Source organism: Quercus robur, chromosome 9 (genome assembly GCF_932294415.1).
Source record: "Quercus robur chromosome 9, dhQueRobu3.1, whole genome shotgun sequence".
Taxonomy (NCBI): Eukaryota; Viridiplantae; Streptophyta; class Magnoliopsida; order Fagales; family Fagaceae; genus Quercus; species Quercus robur.
The window spans coordinates 15,573,493-15,600,489 of NC_065542.1; the positions used below are offsets into that span (position 1 = coordinate 15,573,493).

Sequence of the window (26,997 nt, forward strand, 5' to 3'; positions counted from 1 at the left end):
CGCAGCAATAGGTCCCGCATCTGGGTTCATAAAGAAACGCGGCTCTAGTATGTCTGAAACGCAGCTACAGACGCCGGTTTGGGCTGCGTTTTTAAAAACGCAGCTCTAGGTCCCCGCAAGGGGCTATAGCCTCGCTGCATAGGCTGTGTTTGCAAACGCAGCCATAAAAACGCAGCTATAGCCTATAGCTGCGTTTTTTATTGGCTATAGATGCGTTTTGCAAATGCGGCTATAGCTTTATTTTTTTGTAGTGAGGACATGCACTATAATGAGAATTGATGGAAATAAGTATTCATAGATACTACTAAAAAAGGATTATTTAGTCATACATGAGGAAGAAATTATTATGTGGCTGATATTTGGTCTCATACAAATTTCATCAAATCTCTTAAGTTCCACATATAAGATGGAACTTTGGTATAATGATCAAAATTTTGAATCCTGCTGCCAGAAGGCTTGGATCAACAATTTTGCAAATATTCAAGTAGTAATTTTTTGATCATATATTTATTTGAGACAGAAAGAGAGATAATCATCTCCCTCAATTTATATTTCTTAGTCCTTAGAAAAGATGTAAGAGTCAAGACCATTATAACTTTCAATAAAAATATAGACTTATTTTATTTTATTTTGATAGGAGTGAAACTATAGACTTTATAGGCCCAAATGCATTGAAAATGTTTCAGAAACTTTCCAAGCATACTTTGAACATGTCAAGGTCTGATCACATGACATAATCCTTTGAACTATGAAGAACTTGGGTGCAATCATGAGACTAAGAGTCACAATTGTTTGAAATGATCAAAAACAAGATTTAGATTCACGTGAAATGTCAACCAATTTTGAGTTTAAAAGTTTTGCAAGGTCAATATTTGATTGGATATTGAAGATCTTTCTAAAACAATTGTACTTTTTAATGTATATTCAGTAATTTGTTGATAATATTATTTATTTGAGAGAGAGAGACATAATTATCTCTCTCAGTTTATATTTCTCAGTCCTTAGAAAATATGTAAAGTCAAGAGCATCATAACTATCAATGAAATTATAGACTTGATAGCCTCAAATGCATTGAAAATGTTTCAGAAGCTTCACAAGCATACTTATTAGGACGTAGAAATATCCTAACTCTAGAGTCAGTGATAGATAGATTCTTTAATAATAATAAAAAAAATAAAAAAGAGAAATAAAAGATAGGAATAAAATATTGGGGGGAGCAAAAACAGAAGTTGCATGGGACAAAATGTGGTTTTATCATTTTAAGTTCTCAGTTGTGATCTGGCCTATTCTAGCTCTAATATCCAATGTTTACTAGAATTTATATTATATAAATAGTTTGGATTTCCTTCTTTGAGGTATGAAAGATTATTTATGCTTTTTATTTATTATTGTAAACTGTTTTTTTTTTTTTCCTTAAAAAATTATTTTTTGGGTCTAGCGGACCATTGGGCCTATATGTTAAAATGATAGTGTTCAAGATCCTTAAAAGAATTGTGGGTCCAAATGAACCCCTAATTATCAAAACAAGGCTCAGTAATAATTTGGGTTAGTAACGAGTAATTTAAAATATTGTTTATAGCTGTTGAGTTTGCAGGTTGTGGTTGGTGTATATTAAAAAAAAAAAAAATTGTGTTAATTATGGATCCATATGCTAGTGATGTACCAAACATAATTTGTAAAAAAAATTATGTCTTTAGTAAAACATAATTTGTAAACTAATATTCACTTTAAAACACTATAGGATCTAATATACTAGACATAGAGAATCCTTTTTGTTGTATATATGACTATAAAACATGCTTCCAATTAATTTTCATTAACCCGTGGAATCTCTTTCACTTATGTGATGTGTAATTTTAGAGTCTGAAATCACATTAATGCTCGCTCATGTAAGAAGGCTATTAGTGTTGGTAATTTTAAAGGATTACAAGTTTCATGGGTAGGTAATTATGTGACGGCGAAGTAGTCTTAAATAAATAAAATGATGTACTTGTATTTTGCGCAAACTCTGCCTCTAGTTTTTAGTTTTTAGTTTTTTTTTTTTGGAGAGATCTACCTTTAGTTCTAAGCTACAATCCTATCATCAGTACCCAAAAAATATAAGGATATGGACATTAATGACATCAAATTTTTTGCCTACCACTTACCCTTTTGCATTTTTATTATATAGTGTATAATTGAAAATTTTGTAAAATTTACACAGTTTTGTCTAAATATGACCCACATCCGTTCGTGTAAAATTGTGTAAATTTAAAAATATGTTATAGTAACCGTGAAAATTTATACTGACACTATTCATTTGGTATTTAGCTATTTATTCTTTCTTTATGTATCTCGAGAATGAAAGAAAAGAATAAATAGTAATTGTTGTGTGAAGAAAGAGAAACAATTTTAAAAATCAAGAAAAAATTATATTTTAATGAAATATAGTGTAAAATAGATAATCTAATGTAAGATATTTTAAAAAGTGAGTATGTAAAATTAAAAAAAAAAAGTAGGTAATTATGCCAAAATAGACAAGAATTTATGTAAAATAAATGCTTTTAATTGTAGTTTTTACTTTACAACCCAAGTAGTAGTTTTGTTAGTTTGTTTGTTTGTTTGTTTTTTTTTTTTTTTTTTTTTCTTTTTTTTGATAATGTACAACTTCAGATGTCATATCTTGTTGTTCATTGGAGTAGTTCTAGGACCACAAATTATTCCACAACTTTTTTGCTATAACTCTAACGTGGCAGATTGTGAGTTGTTAACCATCACTTATATATAAACCCACATTTTTTTCTTTATCAACCACACTATGCCACGTCACAATTGTAGCAAGAAGTTATAAAAAATTAATAAATTATGTGAACCTAAACTTTTCCTGATCATTGACCTCCAAATTTATACCTGCTGTCCAAATCATCAACCAGCATCTAAGTTTTAAAGCTATACGGTTAGATTTGTAAGCCAAGGCTGTTTTTATTTAGAAATTTCAAGGTCTGGAATCACTTTTCTCTCATCCTCACTCTTAGGTTACATTGTTGGGGGGGGGGGGGGGGGGTGTGTGGTGAGCCAAAAAAATTTCTTAATTCAAATTTTATAATTTTCACTTTATTATATATGTGATTGATCAGTTCCACTTCCAATCCCTTGTTTTCACTATCACCTTTGTTATTTCATGTTTATGTAAATTTAACCTTACTTCAATTGTGATAAATGAAATAAGGAGTTATATATTGACTTATTTTCTAATCCAAGCAACATCTAGCCCCCATCTCCAATTGTCATGTCTCAGAGACAACAAAGTCTAGTGTGGCAATGAAGACACAACTCAGCCTTAACAACAAAGTTACAACTGGCTATTATGTATACATATCTCAGATGTGTATTACATTTGCCTACTTCTCATAATGCCTTTAATGTCACGTACTATGGTTTGAGAAAGTCTCCGCATGCCCTAATTATATATCATGTGCTTCATATTTGGAGCCAAATGTCAATTTACCTGCACTATAATTCTATTGAAAGAGTTATCAATGGCCTAAGCGTCTAATAGCGGCACATGGTTATTGAGAACAACATATTAAACAAACTCATAGAATAAAACACTAATTTGAGGTCTAAAAATTTAGAAAGTGCCAAATGAGAAGTGCTCCATGAAGCGTGAACCAGCTTTGCAGGCCATTTGCTTAAAGTGGTTTTTCCTTGAGTAGTGGACTTTGCACTTCGATGTTCAGCCTATTATTGCTTATGGAAAAAATGGAGTCGTTAACCATTACTCCCTGTCAAAACTTTTTACATAATAAAGTGAAAATTATAAAAATTTTGTTAAAAAATTAGATAGGTATGGAAGGCATTTTCAATTACTTGTGCTTTTTTTTTTTTTTTTTTTTTTTTTTTAAATTCAAATGTTACAACAAGTGGGGGAGGGGGGATTCAAATCCTCGTTCTTCTGAGACAGGAGACTAGGCAATCCTACTGAGCTGCAAGGCTCTTGGTAAAATAATTGTGCTTGTTCAATACGTATAGCAGCCATAACATTCTGCAGATATCTTGGGTAAACAAAGGTGAATTCCTTCAAACTACAAACAAGTGATGCACACATGATGGACAGGGTTCATGCTCTCGACGCATCTGGCATGACAATTTTCAAATATAAGCACCCTACAATTACAGCATATTTTCCTAATCCACCAAGTCTTAGATTCAAATTGGAAGACTTAAACAATTTTAAAATTTAAACCACAGAAAAAAAAAAAAAAAAAAACAAAAAACAAAAATTTTAACCATTGGAGGGATCCGTCATTCTGACTTCACATTAGAAATTTTTTTTGGGAGTTACCAAACTTTGACTATTTAAGACCACCAAAATCAACAAGGTGCTTGTATAAATTCTTACATTTTATGTGTGTGCATGAGCATAAGGCATGAAATATGAACAAGGGAATAAATGAAAAACCTGTTTTCTCAAGAGGCCACTCAAAAACTGAGCACATATCTGATGAAGTTTGGAACGTTGAAAAGGATATTGAGCAACAGTCCTACAAAGGCAAAGCAATAAAAAAGCAACTTCAGTAATTCACTCCCAAGATTTTGCAATATAAGCACCACATTACCACAATCTAAATCCAGTTCTAGATGGGCTAAGAATAATACAGGCTGTGCAGGAAAAGTTAAAACTGACCCAGCTGACGGTGAGCTAAGAGCTTGAGTTTCACTGCTTTTGTTGCACCCTATTGAACCATGCATAGGTTCAGATTGATAAACATGCTGTGGCCATTGCAGGAAATTGAGGTAACAGGTACTACTAACTCTAGCACTATGACAAGGTGATTTTCATGCAGATATCAGGTGCGGGCACTCATGTAGCATTTTGCATGAGATACATGTTAAGCCTTTGCAAATAATAAATTTAACAGTGTATTCATGTCTATTTTCATGCCCTTTATCTATTATTTTGTCAAAAGCTCATTAATTATAATACCCACTGGTGAAAAAAAAAATTTCTCCCCATTTATAAGTAACTTTTCCTATACATATATAACTTGTCTTCTTAAGCAGATAATTCTAAAAAGACCAAAACATTCTTAACCTAATAATATTAGAGACTAGATGATATGGAACTGATCTACAGATAAGTGCTTCATTGCATTAAAGTGTTTTATCATTAAAAGATTTTCCATGGGCCAAATACTCAACTGACATAATCAAACTTCCAGTTCAAAATGCCATCATAGAGGTTTAACATAACACTTGGCCGAATCAGCCAGAGTATATAGAATTTTGGCTGAGTAAACTAGCTTTGCCAAAACCAAATGAAGTCGCATATTAGTCTCAGTTATAATGGAAAATGCATTCCTATCACATGGTGGGGATGTAGATTTTAAAAACAGCAATGCTTGGCATGCTGGGAGTAATATCGCATCATATGTGCTTTCATTATAGAAGTTTACCTAATTGATTCTTTCATATAAATACGTGTTGCATTCCCATATCTGTAAAATAATCAAAAGCCACAACCTTACAGCTTCTGTTCAGCTTCTTTTGGGTTTGGGCAGTGGGTTGACCGGTTGAGTTGGTTAGAGTTTAAGACATGACTGAAGCAGAAGAAAGAAATGAAAGATGGTGAATAACATATCATCTATAAGTTACACCAAGGGACGAGAAGTAAAAATTTTATTAAAAAAATCCAAAATATTACATTTCTAAACACTTTCACATATGCAGCAACCAGCATTAGTCCCAACAAACAACAGAACTGATGTTTTTACCTATGCACAGCATTAGAATCTGCCGAGTGGCATTTGGGCTTCAAATATGCATCAATAACTTGCAATTGCTGATCACCCCTTTGTGAATCATGCTTACTTCCTACAAGACCAAAAAATGTTCAATGGTAACAGCAATGTGAAGTTTTCCATTTTGAAAAACAAAATATTTGGAACTGATGAGCAAAACACATGCATAGCTATAAAACAATAGCAACAGAAAAACCTTAATCCCAAAATTTTGGGATTGGCTATGATCCTCAATAGACTAATTTAGGGTTGGCCACATATATTTTCCATCATATTATCCCATCCAAAATCATGCTCTCTGTTATGTCTTTAATTAACATATCCTTTTTCACTTTTTTTTTTTTTTTTTTTTTTTTTTTTTTAATATTATTAGTAAAATAAGTTATTAATGAAAGGTTTTGACCGACTCATGATGATAAGCACTCCATAAACTAAAAGAATTACAAAATTACACAAAGGAGGTATTATTTGAGACCCCACACATGTGAACAATCAAACAAAGATCGAAGTAGCAAGACTTCAAGCTAGTTTTTTAAATTGACTTTATCCTCAAAAGACCCAATGATTGCGCTCCTACCTCAATAGCCACATCAAACATAACTTTTTTTATTTTTTAAAAAGGTTGTACCCAGTGCACAAAGCTCCCATTTTTTGAGAGCATCTTGGAGAGATCATGGTAGGCAGCCTTATTCCTAATTTGTTTTGGAAAGGTTCTTGGACTCGAACACCACAACTTATCGCTTTTGGTGAAAGGCACTTGTCATCGCACTAAGTCTCGACCTATAGCCACATCAAACGTAACAATGAAAAATTCCATATCACCAAATAGTGCTTCCCAAACCAAATCCTCCACCAAGATAAAAGATCAACTACCCTCCTTGGCTACCAATGTTATTTTAGGTCTTTCTCTACCCATCTTCACATTTTTTATATATAAATATAACTAGATGATAAAACAAGTCTCTCACTTATGATGCAAATCCTAAAAAAGCATGAGAAAAATGTCCACACACACACACACACATATTTAGCAATTACTTTTTGTGTCAGAAAATACCTACTAAAGCATTTTATAAAAAGATTTATTAAAGTCACCCAAATACCCAATTTTATCACAACCTTTTTTTTCTCAAAGATCAAAAAACATTATCCTATACTGCTACTCAATCACAACTAAATTGTAAACCTAACTCAAATTTAGCACACCCATGAACCAAAAAAAAAAAAAAAGTAGAAGCAATAAGAAAATGACATGTCAATTTTAGCCAAAAAAAAAAAAAAAATGACATGTCAATTAAGGAAGTTACAAAGACCAATAAAATAGAATGGAGGAAAATAATACATATGGCTGACCTTGACTAATTGTTGAGAATCCATTGCCGACCCAAAATTTGGGACTAAGGCTTTGTTATTATTTTGGTTATTGTTGTTGCACACACTCACACCTAGTGGGTTTTGTACACATAACCTGACCTTTCACCCATTCTAATTGGAGGAGAAAGTGTCATTTGAGACAGAGTTAATTACATTGCAAAAAAGTTTCAAAAAAGCATAAAAGAACCACATGCAGGACTGTTACATGAACTATATAAGGTTTCTAGAATTCACCATTAACATTCATATCATGATCCAGTGAGTTCTCCTTGCTATTATTGCACTTGGAAACGGTCTCTGTTTCTTTGAACTTCTTTTCTTTTTTACGAAGGACAGTCCTTAGCCAACCGTGACTAATCTGTTAAGGATCTATAGCCAAGCCCAAAACAACTAGGACTAAGGCTTGGTTGTTGTAGTTGTTAATCAATTGCATAGCAAAAGAATTATTATTATTTTTTTTTTTCTAAAAAGCTTCATAAGTATTTTACATTGACAATTAGAAATTTACCAATAAGTTCCTTCCAAATCCATGCCGTCTCTCTACATCTGTCATTTCATAGCAAGTGATATAACCACCATCTCCTAATTTATTAGCAAAATGGATGCATAATTAGTACACAAAAAATACGTTACTCTAAGGAATTTCAATACGTTACTCTGTACATGGTCCTTGCACCAAAAAGAAAGACATCTGAGTCTGAAGTGAAACATCCATCCTGATGGTCGTTATAGGAATGTTAATGAAAAATGATAATGATGATAAGATAAAATAAATTTTTTATATTTATTTCATTCTTTTAAATTCCATCTGTTACACTTTTTTATTCATTAAACCCATTAAAATATTTCATGTAGATATATTTTAATATTCCTTTATTTGACCAAAAAAAAAAAAAAAACTAGTGAGTTCTTGCTTCTATAATCATATATTAAAAAATTTTACTTTAACAGTAGGCATTACCCATCTAAGCAAGGGATGCCAAGTGCCATGCCCAAAACTTTAGCCAAAATAAGTTTAAAATAAAGTAAACAACATACAGTGACTGCATTTGCACACAAGGATTCTCACCTCACTTCCTGAATTTAAGCGGCGTCTATAAGTTGATAACTTAATAGCAGGAATTGATCCATCTACAGGCAGCAAAGATTAATTAAAATTAAGATATGTGGTCAAATGCCATGCTCTGAAAGCAATGACATCTTAACTGAATACATTGTTTTCATATACTTCATAGACAAGTAAAATCACAAACTCAGACATCTATGCAAACTATTCCTAAAAATCAAGTGCCCCACTAGTCATTCTTTGACAAAAAACCAAAAACTCAATCTTCAAAATAAGTAAAAGATTAAATCAAAAACCCACATCTAGTTTTAAAAATAAATGACAGAATTGAAGAAACCCAGAAAGACAAAAGCATATGAATTAAGTACCTGTAACAAAAACAATGGTGCAAATAACAGCAATGAGAGCTCTGAGGCGGTGAAAGAGACCTCTGAGATAAACCTTCTCTTTCATACAAGAGTGCGATTTGCTAACGTTTTGAAGCTGAACCATCCAGCAAGAGAGATCTATGCACACCCTCTTGTTCCTAAAAACCCATAATTCAAATTTAAAAAACCAAACATAAATCCCAAAAGAAAAATAACCATTAGGGTCTGTTTGGTTGGCGAGAAAAAGAGAAAAGAAAAGGTGGGAAACTTACTGGAGATGGTGAAGTGGTAGAGTTTTCTTGCATGATTCCAAGATATCCCACAAGTTCTTCACACCCATACTAACTACTGAGACTGAGAGAGAGGGAATTTTGAAAATTCTGAAGTTTTATTTATCCGTTAAAAATATGAAAATGGCGAATATGATTTGTGCGGGTTCTTCTGCACTTGTGTACCGGACATGGTGAGTGACTAGAGAGAATGATTGGACCCAATGGATCAGATTTGGGCCTTTTTTATGGTTTTACAAAATTTGGTTCTTTTGGGCTGGACTTTTTTTTTTTTAAATGCTTTCTTAGTTGGCCCATAATTTCCTTTTTCCTAGTTGAATTTGGATTTTTTTCCAAATTAAGTTGTTTTCTCTTCTCTAAGAAGAAGTGGGACTGTGTTATTTGACTTATTTCATCTCTTAAAGGATTAAATCCTTCCTATAAATACTTTTAGAATGAGAAGGATGATGAGAAGTTATATTTTAAGCAAAGTTAGAAAATGCAATTTGCGATGTAGCCTTTTTTTTTTTTTAATTAATAAAAGTTTCTTTTGAAAATTTTTCTCTATTATTTAGCTTATTTTTCTTGTAAATGTAAGTTTCATAGAAGATTTATAAACGTTGAGAAATCAAAGCAAATAATAATCAGTTATTAAACCAAAGAATAAAAAAATAAAATAAAAAACTAATTTCATAAGAAATGACATTGTTTTTTATTTATTTATTTTTTATTTTTATTTTTTATTTTTAGTTCTAATGTCTACAACAACAAAATAAATCAATGCCATTGGGCTTCAAAGTCTTCTCAATGTGTACCGCTACATTTTCTTTGAGAAAAATCTCATTAAAATTAGAAATGGTTAACAACAATAAACAGAAAATACAAAACATGTGTAGTAGGCCTTTTTTACAATGTTGGACTGGGCTGCCTCCTACAGTATTACACCCAAATGTTTTGAGTAAGGGAATTGGGACCGGTCCAACTGCAACTCACTTTGGTCCAGCTTGTGCACAAATTATGCCCCATTTGTCAAGCAGGCGGAACTGCTGCGAGTAAGTTATGGCAGACAAATATGATAAAGACAATACAAGAAAAATGATAGACAAAATGAATAAAAGGGAGTGACAAGAGGCAATCCATAGGTCGAAAATAGAGAAATAAACAAGGAATATTAATAATGGGGTTATTGTATTAAAGAGGGAAAAATCGATCTACCATGCCAAGTAATGTCGCAGAGTTGAAACCAAGAAGGTAACCCACTTCCTCAATGTGACTAATTTCTCAGGAGAAAGAAATTAATTGCTTTGAGGGAATGGGTCTGAATGGTTTATATTTGATGAGTGATCCTCTGTCTTTTTGATAAAGAGTAGGGCCTTAGAGAAAGAGAGGAGATCAACCTATTGGTGCATGCCTGCCATTCTATACTTTCTATTCTCTATCCTTCCTAGTTTTTCTTTTCTTTTCTTTTTTTCTTCTTTTTCTTTCTCCATGTTCTCTTATTTTTTTTGTTGGGATACTCTCCTAGAGGTTGCTATTATAGCATTTTTGTGATTGTGGTCCTGACGTGCCCTATCTCCCCCACTTTTACTATGCACGACAAAGCCCATTTTTATAGTGCCTGCTGTGACCAGATTTTACTATTTTAGCCTTTAACAACATTTTTCTGGTCTTGGCATCCTTGCTGACCACTTACTGATTTGCTAGCCACCACCACTTACCTATGCTGGCCATGACACCAAACAAAGAAGGCTATTTTGTTTGTTTACCTGTCGTGCTACAGTGAGTGATTTCTCTCTCTTCCTATCCCTTATGACATGCATCTAGTGGTCCCAGCTCATCCTTGCTTCCTTTGGATAGTATATCATCCTAGGAGGACGTATCCCCAAAAAAGCCCAAGTAGGAACTCCAGAATAAGTTTTCCCCTCTCTCCACCGCCAGACCATGCCCTCTTAGCTCTAGCCCATGACCTCACCACCTCCTGTATTGGTTGGGTACAGGCTAATGATGTCTGGGTCTGAAATCTGCTTGCTACTCATGCGTCCGTTGTGGTCTGGAGACTTGTTTGTACATTCTGTCGTCCATTCTTGGCTTCTTATGCTAACCACTTACTGGTTTGCTAGCCACCACCACTTACTTGCACTAGCGGTGACACCAGACAAAGAATGTTATTTTGTTTGTTTACCTGTCATGCTACAGTGAGTGATCTCTCTCTCTTCCTATCCCTCATGGCATGCACCTAATGGTCTTAGCTCATCCTTGCTTCCTTTGAATGGTATTGTTAAGTGTAGTTGGAATGAGGTGTAGTAAATAAGATGTGTAATAAGGGCTTGTATGTGTACAATAAGAGGGTGCTGGTGTTGGGGTGCAGAGCAGGCTGTGACACAAGGCTGTGTAGGTTGGGATGCAGCAGTGATGCAAGATGTAATGCAGCAGTGATGCAGCAGCAGTGAGCAGTGATGCAGCAGTGAGTATACGTGCCTAAGGTTTACATGTGAGATACATTAGAGTTGGTTATTAACTGTGCAAGTCAGTTAGAGTTAGTTAGGGACTGATGGGTCTTGACAGCTGTCTTAGTGTGGTATAAGAGACTAGTGAGTTGTATATTGGACAACTAAGCAAATTGTATTCTTCAATGAAACTTTTCCTTTTCTTTTCTGTTATCTTCTCTCTCTATCTTGGAGGCCTAGCTGACCTCGAATCCAGCTAAACATAAATCCACCAATGCAATCCTAACAAGTGGTATCAGAGCATCGTTCCTGCTGCCATGACTGAGACTCGTGCCGCTGCCATGAATACAGTAAATGAAGCTATTGCTTCTCTTCGAACTACCTCTGACCACCATAACAAGGACATCCAAGAAATACAAAAGATTCAGAGCATTCATACCAGAACTCTGAACGAAATGAATCAGAACATCAATGTGATCTTGCAAAAGCTTAATTCCATAGAGGGAAATCAACATTCACCTCAGAGAAATGTGCAACCGAATTCAATTCCCAATTCTTCAACCTTGTCATTCGCCAAATCTGTGAAGTTGGATTTTCCTCGATTTTCTGGTGTTGACCAGCTGGGTTTACAAGGCTAATCAGTATTTTGGTTACTATCAAACTCCAATTGTAGAAAAACTAATGATAGCTTCTTTCCACATGGAATTGGAGGCATTGATATGGTTCCAAGAAGCAGAGGAAGCTGGGATATTTTCTGATTGGGAATCCATGGTGCAGGCTTTACATGTAAGATTTGGATCAACGGCTTATGATGATCCTATGGAGGTATTAACAAGGCTGAGGCAGACCACCACAGTAGCCTTGTATAAAGCAGAGTTTGAAGCAATATCAAACAGGATCAAAGGGCTTTCTCCAATGCACAAGCTGAGCTGCTTCTTGAGTGGGTTGAAAGATGAGATACGTTTGCCAGTAAGAATGCTTAGTCCTCAATCCTTGAATGTAGCATTTGGATTGGCTAAAATACAAGAAGAATATGTAATGAGTTGCAGAAGGAATATGAAGAATCAACAAGATTCAGGTAAGAACTCTATCTTGGGTTTGCCTAAAAGTAATGGTATGGTAGAAACTAAGTCTAGTATACCCATTAAGAGAATAACTCCTGCACAGATGAATGAAAGGAGGAAAAAGGGACTTTGTTACAATTGTGATGAGAAATGGGGGCCTGGACATAAATGTAGGAATGCTAGACTCTTTATTTTGGAAGGAATTGAATTGGTTCCTAATGGTGATAATTCTGGTGTGAGGATAACAAAATTGGATGAGGATGTGAATGGTGGGGTGGTTCATAAAATGGATAAGGGTGTTCAATCTAATCAAGATGAGGAGGTAGAGATTACTTTGTATGCTATTACAGGAACACCTACACCTGGCACAATGAGGGTGAAGGGAAGAGTAAATGGAGATAGGTTAGTGATTTTGATAGACACGGGTAGCACTCACAATTTTGTGGATGCATCCTGGATCAGTAGCTTACAACTAAGGGTAGATGTTACAAAGGTGTTGGAGGTCAAAGTAGCTAATGGTGAAATTGTTAAAACTCAAGGACGTTGTAGTGAGGTACCTGTGATAGTCCAAGGAGTGAAATTCTGTATCAACTTTCATGTTTTGGCATTAGGTGGCTGTGATGCAGTTTTAGGTACTCAGTGGTTAAGTACCTTAGGTGAAATCCAATGGAATTTTAAGTTGTTGACTATGAGTTTTTGGTATAGGAATCAGCAGGTTTTGTTGCAAGGTCTAAACTCCAATTCAGATTCTTCTTTTGTGGATGGCAAGAAATTTTTCAATGCTTCAGTGAAGAGAGGGTTATTGTTAAAGATTGATGGGGTAGATTCAACTGATGTAGTAAGTAAACTTCCTGCTGAGGTGGAAACACTATTGCAAGAGTTTAGCCAAGTCTTTGAGACTCCTACTGAATTACCTCTACTGAGGGGTCATGAGCATTCTATTACCCTTAAGGAAGGTGCCCAGCTGGTATGCCAAAGGCCCTATAGATACCCATTTTATCAAAAAAATGAAATAGAAAAAATTGTGAAGGAGCTTCTGTCAGTTGGTTCAATTAGAGACAGCAATAGTCCATTTGCTTCACCTGTTTTGTTGGTTAGGAAAGCTGATGGCTCATGGAGAATGTGCATTGATTATAGGGCATTGAACTCTATCACTGTCAAGGATAAGTTTCCTATCCCTGTTATTGATGAGTTGTTGGATGAATTGCATGGGGCTGTTATTTTTTCTAAGCTAGACTTGAGGTCTGGGTACCACCAAATCAGAATGAAGGATGAAGATATATCCAAGACAGCTTTTAGGACACATGAGGGTCACTATGAGTTCTTGGTAATGCCTTTTGGCTTAACCAATGCTCCTTCCACCTTCCAATCCTTAATGAATCAGGTATTTAAGCCTTTCTTAAGGAGATTTGTCCTAGTTTTCTTTGATGACATCTTGGTTTATAACAAATCTGTGTCTGAACATGTCATCCACCTTAGGAATGTTTTAGAACTTTTGGCTACTCATCATTTATATGCTAAAAGGTCTAAATGTATGTTTGCTTGTTCAAAAGTGGAGTATTTGGGACATGTAATTACTGCTGAGGGAGTACACACAGACCCAAAAAAGGTGGCTGCTATGCAGCAGTGGGCTATTCCTAAAAATATCAAGTCTTTAAGGGGGTTTTTGGGTCTCACTGGCTATTACAGAAAGTTTGTTAAGGGGTATGGGACTATTGCAGCTCCTTTGACTGCTTTATTGAAGAAGGATTCTTTTTGTTGGTCCAAAGAAGCTGATTTGGCTTTTCAACAACTTAAAGAGGCTATGATTACCCCACCTGTCTTGGCTTTGCCAGATTTTGAGAAGCCTTTTGTGGTGGAGTGTGATGCTTCTGGGAAGGGAGTAGGTGCTGTCTTGATGCAACAGGGAAGGGCTATTGCTTATCATAGCCAAGCACTTAAGGGAAAGAACTTGGCCTTGTCCACATATGAGAAGGAACTCTTAGCCTTGGTGATTGCGGTGAAGAGATGGAGAGCTTATTTGGTGGGCAGACCCTTCACTATCAAGACTGATCAACAAAGCCTAAAGTACTTGCTGGAACAAAAAATTGGAACTCCTGCTCAACAGAAGTGGTTTACTAAGTTGTTGGGTTATAATTTTGTGGTGGAATATAAGAAGGGCAAGGATAATTTGGTAGCTGATGCTTTATCCAGGAAGGTTGAGTTTGAAGACACTGATATTGATGGGGAGGGGGGAGTTTTATGCATGATTTCATTTCCAACTCCTGCTTGGCTGACTGACCTCAAGGCTAGCTATGCCACTGACCAGCTAGTTCAGAGTATTTTTCAAGCTTCTCAATTGGGGAAGGAAGTTCCTAAGGGGTTCTCAATACAAAATGGACTTCTATTGCATAAAGGGAGAATTTATTTGGGGTCCTGTGATGCCTTAAAAGATACTGTTCTACAACAAGTCCATAATAGTCCTTTGGGGGGGCATTCTGGATTCCTTAAGACCTTGCATAGAGTGAAGAGGGATTTCTCTTGGCCTGGTTTGAGGGAAGATGTAAGGAAGCATGTGAGGGAATGTGATGCTTGCCAAAGACTAAAGGCTGAGACTTGTAATATAGCTGGTTTGTTGCAGCCCCTACCTGTACCTGAGAAGCCTTGGTTGGATGTGAGCATGGATTTTGTTGAGGGTCTTCCAAAGTCTCAGTCTAAGGATGTGGTTTTGGTTGTAGTGGATAGGCTGACTAAATTTGTTCATTTTGTTCCATTGTCACACCCTTATACTGCTACTAAAGTAGCTACCCTATACCTGCATTATGTATTCAAGTTACATGGAATGCCAGCCTCAATTGTGAGTGACAGGGACCCTGTGTTTACCTCACACTTTTGGCAGGAATTGATGAGATTGCAGGGGGTGCAGCTAGCCATGTCCACGGCTTACCACCCTCAATCAGATGGGCAGACTGAAGTGGTTAATAAGAGCTTGGAGCACTATTTGAGAGCATTTGCAGCTGACAGACCCCACTCTTGGGTTGACTGGCTTCCCTTGGCAGAATTTTGGTTCAATACCAATTTCCATACATCTACCAAATTAACCCCTTTTGAAGCCTTATTTGGTTATCCTCCTCCAAGGTTATTGGACTATATACCAGGCACTACTAAGGTTGAAAGTGTGGAGGTGCATTTGAAGACCAGACAGCAGTTACTGACATTACTGAAGCAGAACTTAAGGGCAGCTCAGGAACGAATGAAGATCAATGCTGACAGGCACAGGACTGAAAGATACTTTGCTGAGGGTGATTGGGTGTATTTAAGGCTACAACCTTACAAGCAAAGGTCATTGAGGCAGAGCAAGATGGGGAAATTGTCTCCTAGGTATTATGGACCCTTCCAAATCTTGAAAAAAATTGGTCAGGTGTCTTACAAGTTAGACTTACCATCAGATTCCAAGTTGCATTCCACGTTTCATGTTTCATGTCTAAAAGCAAAATTGGGTCAGCATGTGGCAGCCATTCCTACTCTTCCAGCTGTAGATGCAGAGGGCATCTTGACTCCTGAACCCATTGCTGTGTTGCAGGAGAGGTCCCATCAGTTGAGGAATAGGACTGTGACTCAAGTCTTAATTCAGTGGCAGGGGGAAGGTGTGGAAAATGCTACTTGGGAGAATTTATACCAGCTGCAGCAACAATATCCTCACCTTGTGGGCAAGGTGTTTTAATGGAAGGGGTATTGTTAAGTGTAGTTGGAATGAGGTGTAGTAAATAAGATGTGTAATAAGGGCTTGTATGTGTACAATAAGAGGGTGCTGGTGTTGGGGTGCAGAGCAGGCTGTGACGCAAGGCTGTGTAGGTTGGGATGCAGCAGTGATGCAGGATGTAATGCAGCAGTGAGCAGTGAGTATACGTGCCTAAGGTTTACATGTGAGATACATTAGAGTTGGTTATTAACTGTGCAAGTCAGTTAGAGTTAGTTAGGGACTGATGGGTCTTGACAGCTGTCTTAGTGTGGTATAAGAGACTAGTGAGTTGTATATTGGACAACTAAGCAAATTGTATTCTTCAATGAAACTTTTCCTTTTCTTTTCTGTTATCTTCTCTCTCTATCTTGGAGGCCTAGCTGACCTCGAATCCAGCTAAACATAAATCCACCAATGCAATCCTAACAGGTATGTCATCCCAGCAGGACGTATCCGCCAAAAGAGCCCGAGTAGGAACCCCATAATAGGTTTTCCCCTCTCCCCACTGCCAAACCATGCCCTCTTACCTTTGGCCCATGACCTTACCACCTCCTGTATTGGTTGGGTATAAGCTGGTGATGTCTGGGTTTGAAATTTGTTTGCTACTCATGCGTCCGCCGTGGTCTGGAGACTTGTTTATACATCTTGCCGTCCATCCTTGGCTTCTTATGGCGTGAACCATTTTTTGGCTTCCCATTCTTTAAAGCCCGCTCCTTTCGAGGCTGGGCTTTTGCTTGGCCGTGGGCTTTTCCTCCTTCGACCCACTCTCTTGTTCTTTTCTGCAATCTTTGTATGTCCTGTTGTACTACTCTGTTATTCCTGTCGTAGCGTTATTTGACCCAAGCTTGTTGGGCCTCTTTGGGCTTGTGACTTATTTTCCCTCAATGACTTAGTATAGTTATTTGAGCCTTTTTGGTTATGTTGGGCATCCTTGGCCTATTTACTTTCCTTGGGTCCTTTTGGCTATTTTCCTAACTCTGCATTCTCATGGGCTTTTACTAACTCCTTTGAGCTTCCCTAGCCCAATTAGTTTATCCTTCATCTTTGGGGTTCATGGACTTTCCATCAATCCCTTATTTTCTTTATTTTCATTACTTTGGGCCTGCTGTGGCTCATTCTCACTTTTCTACACCACATACTGCCCATGGGTTTGCTTTATCTCTCTTTCCGGACTCCATTAGGCTCGTCTACTTCCTTAAGGCCCATTTGCTTATTTTATGGGCCTACAATCCATCATTCTTGCCATTTGGGCTTAATGGTTTTTCTATCCACTTACTAACTCTTTTTTGCCAATGTTGCTGGGCTTCTTCTTTCTATTGGTCTTCCAAAAATAATCATCAACAACATGTATCATCAAAATTGTGGTGGAACATACTTTTGGGTTTGAGGATTTATAATAAACATAGTAAAACCATGTCTGAAATATAATCTACATATAATCTTGCTTAATGTATTTCTTGGCATGGATTTAAAACTATACATAAATTAATTTGGGCATACACAAATATATTTGTTTAATATTGTCAAAGATACTTGCTTGGACTTGCTTATAGTTATCTAAACATATTTTCTTCATATGTATTCGTATATACTTCATAGCCTAACATATTCTCTCACATTTATATATGCTTCATAACTCAAATCATGCTAAAATAATCCATACATGAGAAAACTATTTTTCACATTAATTTATTATTTTCATACTCATTATACTGTCTTTTGCCTAGGAGAAATCGCAAAGGTAGCTAGCAATGGACAACCCATTGGTGTGAGTACTGGACTTGACCACCCAAAAAAACCAAAGTCTAGCCACTAACATATCAAAAGATTCAAAACGAGATGCATGTCACTGTTGCACAAAGACCCCTAACAAATACAAAAGTAAGTTATTCTCTTAAACAAAAAATAAGATTATCTTTGATTGAAGGTTAGTTCACAACTGTGGAAAATATTTAAAAGGCGTAAATGCTCTTTTCGTCCCAATATTTTGGGGTCATTTTTATTTTGGTCCCTATATTTCTATTTTACTACTTTTAGTCCCTAATCCAATTAACGCTTGTTATTTTAGTCCTTTCCGTCACTCAACTAACAGAAAAAGCTGACGTGGCAAACAGAGTGCACTGTTGACACAGTAAATGCTGACGTGGCGAATAAAATAATATTAAAAAATGCTACATCAGCTTCCACGTTAGCATCTCACTTAAAAAATTAAATTTATCAATTATAAAAAGAAAAAAAAACATAATTAAAATAAAAAAAAATGGTGAAATTTAGATCTTTTTTTGTTTGTACTTGGTTTCTTTTTCTACTTTATTTTCTTCTTCTTCCCAGATCTTTCTCTTAGTTTCTCCGCCCCCCATTCTTTCTTTTTGTATTCTTTCTTTCTGTATTCTTTTTCTTCTTTTTCCCTCTAGTGCTTTGCCTTCTTGAACTCTTTAAGCAAGTTCCTCCACTTTTCGGTGCACATGGTGGGTGATCGATCGAACCCTTTTTCTCTCATCTCTGATGAAATCTACTCCCACAAGTGCTTGTTTGACTTGGGCTTGGACCCATGTCTCGGCTCTCTCGTCTTGGACCCATGTCTCAGCTCGCTTCCTAGGAGCCTTGACTTCAACTTCAACTTCTTGGTCCTTGTCGCCGCCATTGCTATTGCCGAGAATCATTTGCTGGTGCTGGTGGTGAGAGTGGGCGTGAGTATGAGGGTGAGGTTGAGAAGCGTGGTGAGGTGGCAGGACACTGCCGCATACACCATCACGTGGGTTTCCAAGTTGACCTGAAACCCCTCTCCCTCCTCACTTTCTCATCTCACTCTCTCTTTATCTGGGTTGAGTCTATTGTATTTCTTTTGGATTTTTGATAAACTTGAAAAGGGATAATATGGGTTTGTGATAGAGAATTTGTTGGGTTTGTGTATAAGGGGATTTGTTGGGTTTGTGAAAATGTTTAGATCTTAGGATTGACATCAAAAATTTAGTTGGTTGTCTGGAAATTTTTTTGTGAAACTAAAAAATTTGTTTGGTTGCCAAGAAAATGGTTAAGAGTATCTTAATTTTCCTCAAAACCAATCTATGTTCAAAGATGGAGTTCTTCACTGCCTTGAGTCCATTGGTTGCCAGGGTTTGTGTGTATTTATGTTTTTGTGTTTGGTTGACATGAAAGGGCAAGAAAATGCTAGAAAATTTGGGTGTGTTCTCATATTTAAAATCTGGGTTTGTGTTCATTCTGTTCTTGTTGAAGATGAACCCAAATCTTAATTTATGTATTTTTTGAATTTTAATTCTCTTGTTTTTTTTTGGGTTTAAAATTGATAAATTAATTTTTTTTTTTTAAAATTTAGATTGTTGATATGGCATTTTTAATATTATTTTATTTGTCACGTCAGCTTTTTCTGTTAGTTGAGTGACGAAAAGGACTAAAATAACAAGCGTTAATTGGATTAGGGACTAAAAGTAGTAAAATAGAAATGTAGGGACCAAAATAGAAATGACCCCAAAATATAGGAACGAAAAGAGCATCTACGCTTATTTAAAATGTGTATTTACACATGGGAGGAAGCTAGATGCTACCTCTATCTAAATTATTAATCCTTGTACTTTCCAATTACTGTGACCAAGTTGCATTAGCATTGTCATCTGATCGCAATCTAGATATGAGTTCACATATGTCATATGTAAAGACATAGAACTTAATTCCAATTATATTGTTTGCAATGGTATGCATATATTACAATTTGAAAATTTTTAAATGACTTAACAAGTATGGGCATCAAGAGTGCTGATTTTAGCTTTGAATAAAAGAGAATGAGAATCATTAGCCTACAATGAATTGCAATTGTCTTTTTGTCTCCTAGCTGTGTGACAGTTTCTCATTGCGAACAAGTCCAATAATCTTATGTGAAGTGAGCAATTACCACAACTAAGTAACACAAAGTTGCTTTATTTTATAAGAGTCTGTTTTACAAAATAATTTATATAGTTTTGTTTTTAAATTAAATTACTCCAACCAAAATGACCCAAGACAGTTTCCTAAAAAAGAAAAGAGCATATGCCAAAGGAAAGGAAAAATGATAATGTAGCAACCAACAATAATCAATATAAAAAATAAGAATTAATTTGGATTCAAGAAATCCAATGATTTACAGAGTATTTGAACCCATTTTCCAAATTCCATCAACCTTCAAAGCCACCACATTCCAAGTACTACTCACATTCATAGTCACCATGGGTCATGAAGTATGTGAACCTTTCATTCTTTAGTGGTCGGGTGTGGTAGTTCATCAGAGCATTCTTTTTCACTTGGTCCATCATAATCGTCACAGGTTTGCTTGCCTTTTTAACTTTCCGCAAAGATTCCCTTGTGAGAGAGAGAGAGAAACCAAAGACAATGAAACAAGATACTTTTATCTTAATTTAGAAGCATTTTATCCAAAACGATTAACATAAGACGTCAAAGATGCCTATCTTGCTCCATGCATTTCACTAATTGACACTAACACATTTTAATAGTTTTTTTTTTCCCTGACTTGGGGAATTATATCTAGACTTTCAATACCCTACCAAAATTTCACCCCATCAGCAAAGAAAACCTAGATTTTTTTCCCTTTGGATAGATTTTGTTAACAATTTTGTTATGTGGCCGAAAAACAAACATTTTCGTTATGAAGCATCTCGTGTCTCTATGACTTGAGTTCACTCAAGAAACTCATGTCCTGATGACTTGAGTTCCAAGAGGTGGCAAATATGATGTGGATAAAAAAATCAACGTGGAGACTCGAATTCGGATAAAAATTCACAGGGAATTCGAGTCTCAATTCCTTAAAGGAAACTAAAATGTTATAAAAATCCTTAAGAGTAAGTTCTCTTATAAGTTATAACAATCATATAATTTATTTTAAGAAACTTGAGTCTCTAAGACTTAAGTTCTACATGGATTTTGTAGGAACTATGGAGGGGATAATCCTCCTTGTCTCTCTGTTGCTAAGAAAAGGGGGATTTTCCTCCTTGTCTTCAACAGTAGAAGTAGTTTGTCCCTTCTATGTGAAGGAGTGTTTTGTTTTGGGATTGTCCTTTTGTCTGTCTAGGGATATCAAGAGTATCAATGGAGCTAGTGGGGTGTTTTTGTTATGGGGTTGGGGAAACACTTTTCTTTTTGTGAGGAGCCTACTACTCATTCAACGTCGACTAATATGTACGAAATCACTGATAATTGGGTATTATGAGCGAAATCAGTATTGCCCAACAGGGAGGAAGACGGCGGAGACTGAGAACGTCGGGAGCAGCGCAGTAAGATCGATGGAGGAAGGTCGTGCTGACGTGGTGCACATGAACGTTACTTCAGTTACAACTCCTGGAGTAACGCCCTCATTAATGCTGCCCTCAGCCACGCAGCTGGATTGGGCTTCAGTGTCTGCAATTATTGAGGATTTAGTGCTGCCAAAGTCCACGCCAATTAGCAATAGGTCCAACTCAATTAATACACCTTCTATTTCGGTGGAGGTATTACAAGAGGATACGTTTTTGGCAAATATAAATAATAAGGAAGAGTTATTATTGGCAAGGATTGTTACACCCAATTTGGAGTCTACCAGCCAGCTAGCATGTACAATTGGAGTTAATCCAATTAATGCCTTGAAAAAATATTCCAAGGGAAATCAATTTCAAGTGGCGGCAATAGTGGTAATTCGGGATAATAATGGAGCTGTGATGGCTTCTTGTTCAGAAAAAATTCATCAAGCTTACAAGCCTGATGAGGTTGAGGCGCTGGCTGCTCTGAAGGCAGTGACATTTGCGCGTGAATTGGGTTTTCAAAGAGCTACTCTCGAAGGAGATTCTCTCGGTCAGATTAAAGCTTTGAAGTCAACAGAGTGTAGCCTATCTCCAATAGGTCTACTGGTAGATGATGTGAAAAGGGTTGCTAATAGTTTTGAACGATTGTTGTATTCTCATGTTAAGAGAAACGACAATAGGGTTGCTCATAGTCTGGCGAAAAATGCATTACGCATACCAGATTTTCAAGTATGGATGGAAGATGTACCATCGCATATTGTTTCAATTTTAGATTTGGATGTAATTGTTTCAAGTTAATAAAATAAGTCAGCTTCTTTCTCAAAAAAAAAAAAAAAAAAAAAAAAAGTTCTACATGGATTTTTTTATCCACATCAGCTTTGTACTTCTCAGAACTCGAGAATTAGATGTATTTTTTTAATATGAGTGTTAGATGTTGGGTGTACACGTGCAAGTGAAGTCCAACATCGAATAATAATGAAAGAAATGAGTGATTAATATATCATAATTGAGCTCATATATGTTGGGTTTTAGCTTTTTAGGTTAAATATATTTATAAGTTATATTAACTAAAAAATTAAATGGAGAAAAATGCTATTGAATGTATTCAACATTAGTGTTAATATTTATGAAAAAAAGAAAACGTAAGTGTTACTAGAATTACACTTTCACTAACATGTGGAAAATTAGGTGGACAAGATTTTGGGGACCCATGAGCTTTACTCTACTAAAACTATACTTTCTTGGAGAAAACTAGACACTATAACGTGTTGAAAGTTTACACTTTCTTGGAAAAACTAGATGTGGACAAGATTTTGGGGACCCATGAGTTTTACTTTACTAAAACTACACTTTCCTGGAGAAAACTAGACACTAAAAGTCTAAAATGTGTGGAAAGTTTACACTTTCTTGGAAAAACTAGGTGGTGGACAAAATTTTGAGGACCCATGAGCTTTACTTTACTAGAACTACACTTTCATGGAAGAACTATACAGTGGACAAAATTTGGAGGACCCATGAGATTTACTTTACTAGAACTACACTTTCTTGGAAAAACTATACAGTGGAGAAAACGAGACACTAAAATGTGGAAAGTTTTGCCCAATGTAAAGGAGGCTTTAAAACTTTGGAAAAGAAAAACGAAGTTTCCAAAACTCTCTTTTAAAACTTTATATGTTCAAAGTCTTTGGATTATAAATTTGTAATTTTCAAAAAAAAAAATCATATAAATTGAATTATCATTATTTGAAAAATTAGGAGTTTAGAATTATCGTACTGTATTTTGATTTTGATCACAATGGTGGCAACGTAGCAGCCCCATTATCGTTAGGAGGCATTTGATCCAAATTGAGTTTTTGAATAAGAGACTCAAAGTCTTGGTTATTTTTCTTCAAATTTTATGATTCATTCAACTAAATATTATTAACATATTTGTTTATAGGTGTTGTGTTGATTGTGTCAACTAATTTAGGTAATTGAGAGGAGAGTTGGGAGAATTCGCTACCCTAAGTGTTGAATTCCACAAAAATTTGGCATTGGCGGTACTGAATTAGGGGGAAGAGAGGAGAGAAACTTTGATAGCAAATTTAGTACTTCCTTTCATATTACTATGAGACTAGTTGTCTCTATTAACATTATGCAAGCTAGAGGACCCCTTTAAAAAAATACACACACACACACACAAGTCCTAAGTCATCAATTAATCCGTTAAAAAATAAATAAACAAATAAACCATCAATTAATCTCTCATTTTCCAGAAAAATGAGAGATTCAAACTAAGGACTTAGTTTTATGAAGGATTCTCCCTAATCACTTGTGTTACTCAAATTCAAACTTGTGTTACGTAAGAAGAATTCAAATAAGTCTAACGAAACACAAAAAAAAAAAAAAAAAATCACAACTATCGAAAAGACAAATTATTTTAATAATTTGATAAGTGAAAACACAATATTGATGACATGCTCAGATAAGAATTGATAAAAATTTTTCTAATCAGCTATTGTAAAAACTGTTGTGTTTATAATATTCCTCATGCAATTAATGTCTTTAAAAATGAAAGACTTGTTTTTTATAGTGGAAGACTTCTTTTTTTGCAGTGGAAGACCATGCAAAAGGGTTTATGTTTTGTGACTTGTGAGAAAGATGACTGTGGTTGCTTTTTGTAGTTTAAACTCTATGAACATGAATCATGAATTGATTAGAAATTTTGAATGCTTTCGATAAGACAAAATTATTATTATTTTTTACTTTTTTAGTGGAAGACGAGCCTTTTGTTTTATTTTATTTTTTATTAAAAAAATATGCAAAATGTTTGGCCTCAAGAAAGGAAAAATGAGAGATTTAAACTAACATCCTTCTTATTTTATTGTGCATACTCCCCATCAATTGTGTTAGACAATTCCAAACATTAATTTTCTTTTTCTTTTTCTTTTTGACAAAACAAAATAATAAATTTTATTTTATAGAAAAATGAAAAACACAACTTTTTAGAGTGGAAGACTTTAGGAGACTCACTTTTTTATTATTTATTTTATGTTAAACATGCTATATTTTTATATTTTATTCATTATCACGTGAATCCCAAGGGTTAAAAATAAATAATAATAAAATAAAAAAACTGATCGACATAAGACTGTCATCAATCTCCTATAAGTTAGCATCCAATGTTTAGTGCAATTTTTTTATGAGTAAGCCATGCACTTGCAGCTAGTAACATAATAATAATCTGATGATGAAGAGTTCCTTAAGACCCATTTCATTCCTTTTCCTCGCCTTTCTCTTTATTCCTAACTACTTCTTCTTCTTCTTCTACACTGAACTCTCTGAGGTTTGTTGCATCGATACCGAGTGACATGCTCTTCTCAAATTCAAGCAAGACCTTATTGATCTTTCTAACTGGCTTGCCTCTTGGACTACCCATGGGGATTGTTGTCTATGGGAGGGTGTTTTTTGCCATAACCTCAAATCGATTTAAACCAAAACAACTTAAGTAAAAAAATCAAAGATACTCCATGCATAAACTAATTAACAATTTGACACTGAACAATTTTAACCAGACTTTTTTATTATCATTTTACTTAGGGACTCATACCTTACCAAAATTTCAAGTTGTCAATAAAGAAAACCCAGTTTACATATTATTAGATTTCGATGTCTCCTATTGTTTGTTGTCAAGATTCTAAGGCCTCACAATCAAGCTTTAATTTTCTTGAAAGACACTTTCTAGAAAAATCTAGTCAGACAAAAATGCTATTGTTAGTAGGGTTGTCCACGGGTCGATCTGGGTTGGTTTTGTGTCCAACTCGGAACCGACCCGACCAGATCTGGTGGGCAAACTTTCAACCTGCCATCGACCGTCGGAAAAGTCGGTTCGGACGGGTTAGAACATCAACGAGCGGCGGTTGGGTTCAGTCGGAGTCGAGATCTGGAAAATAAAGAAAATTCGACTAGAAAATGATGAAAATCAACCAAATCCTTTGAGTTTTCGCTGAAAATAGCCAAGATCGCGACTAGATCCGACGAAATTTTGCCAGATCTAGCCAAGAACTCAACTAGATCTAGCGAAATCTTGCCGAATCTAGTCAAGATCTAGCGAAATCTTGCCGGATCTAGTCAAGATCTAGCCAAAATACATCTTAAAACTTGCCAAAATCTGGGTTTTGCTAGCCGGAATCTGGGTTTCTCACCACATTATGGGTTTTCGCCTGTCAATTCGGGTTTTTCGAATTTTGGGGAAGGGAAAACCTGCCAACCGACCCGCCAGTTACGGGTTCTGGAGGCGGAGACCCGCCGCCGACCGTCACCAACGTCGGGTCGGCCGGTACTCGGGTCGAATCGGATGGTTTTTGCGGGTGGGTTGGGTACCGGTTTTCTGTGGACAGCCCTAATTGTTAGTGTGGAAAAGTAGGTACTAAAGAAACAATTTTCTAAATTAAGAAGTTCTGCCTAACATATGGATTATGTCGAATCCAAAGACTGGATAATAAAAACGAAGTCTCCAAAACTCTATTTTCAAGACTTTAGAGGTTCAAAACCTTTGAATTATAAATTTATAATCTCCTAAAATAAAAAAAAAAATAAAAAATAAAAAGTAGTAAAATGAATTTATCACTATTTGAATAATCACAAATTCAGAAATATCGTTTTGTATTTTGATCTTGGTCACAATGGTGGCAGCATAATAGCCCCATTATGGTTAGGAGCCAATCTAATTTGGGTTTTAAATGGAGACTCAAAGTTTTGGATATTTTGTTTAACCTCTACTTTTCTTTTCTTTTGCAAATAAAAAAATAGTCATAATTTTGTAATTACTATAAGACCAATTGTCTTTATTACGTTTTTCAAGCTGGAGGACTCTCTTTCATATCGTTTGGATTTTAAATGATTTTAAATATATACAAGTCCTAAACCATCAAGCTCAACTCTTCGCCCAATTCTTTATGAAGAACATTTCCCGGAAAGCATTGAGTAGGAAATATAGAAAACGTGTCATCAATCAACTATAAAGTTCCAAAAAGAATGACATTTGAAACAATTCAGATTAATTAGAACAATATAAAATTTCTAGGCATCTAGAAGGAAGTAAATTGAAAATCTATAGTATATGCTCCATGATAATTATCTATATTATAAATTGAAGTCTCAAAAGCTTATATAGCATGATCTTATGTGGTTAGTCAAAAGTCAAACAACTACAGTTTTATATATATTATCAATTGTAGATTTCCTTAACATTTACATTTCCTCACTCTAGAGAGGATCACTTTGTCATGGCTTCATCATAATATATATATATATATATATGTGTGTGTGTGTGTGTGTGTGTGTGTGTGTGTGTTGGGTTCTAAGACATTAGGTTTAAATGTATTAGAACTTCATTTTGTAATGTTGGCAAACCATGATCAAAACTTTAGTCTTGTTTTAGACTTGCTCAAAGTATGTTTATGTATAAAGTTGGAATCGAGTGTACTGCAGGATTTATTGTGTAAATTTGCCTGGTTCGATCGATCGAAAATTAGACTTGATCAATTGAAACTCGTGCAGATTGTTTTTCTGCAGAATTTTCCAACTCAGAAAGCTTGTATGATGTGTTGGGTTTTATATTTTGCCTTAAGTATAAAAGGAA

The 26,997-nt window shown here is 35.5% G+C and overlaps 2 protein-coding genes across 4 annotated transcripts in view; one reads left to right on the plus strand and one right to left on the minus strand.

The window, feature by feature from the left end:
- The window catches only part of LOC126698692 (receptor-like protein EIX2), a 91,847-nt gene that overhangs the window by 13,464 nt on the left and 51,386 nt on the right, over positions 1 to 26,997 (plus strand). The gene's annotated exons all lie outside the window — the stretch shown is intronic.
- On the minus strand, positions 5,832 to 9,049 carry LOC126698698 (single-strand DNA endonuclease 1-like). The gene is made up of 5 exons (XM_050396090.1): positions 8,861 to 9,049; positions 8,589 to 8,746; positions 8,224 to 8,285; positions 7,663 to 7,736; positions 5,832 to 5,853 (listed from the first exon to the last, which is right to left on the minus strand). Exons 1-4 carry the CDS (start codon positions 8,926 to 8,928, stop codon positions 7,704 to 7,706), a joined length of 321 nt encoding a protein of 106 aa, XP_050252047.1. The 5' UTR covers positions 8,929 to 9,049; the 3' UTR covers positions 5,832 to 5,853; positions 7,663 to 7,703.

Excerpts from the sequence above, each read along its gene's own strand:
- LOC126698698 (XM_050396090.1), bottom strand. The coding sequence starts at position 8,928 with ATGGGTGTGAAGAACTTGTGGGATATCTTGGAATCATGCAAGAAAACT. Across the intron at positions 8,747-8,860 it reads CTACCACTTCACCATCTCCA|GAACAAGAGGGTGTGCATAG; the intron begins GTAAGTTTCCCA and ends ATGGGTTTTTAG. Across the intron at positions 7,737-8,223 it reads GCTTAAATTCAGGAAGTGAG|GAGATGGTGGTTATATCACT; the intron begins GTGAGAATCCTT and ends CTAATAAATTAG.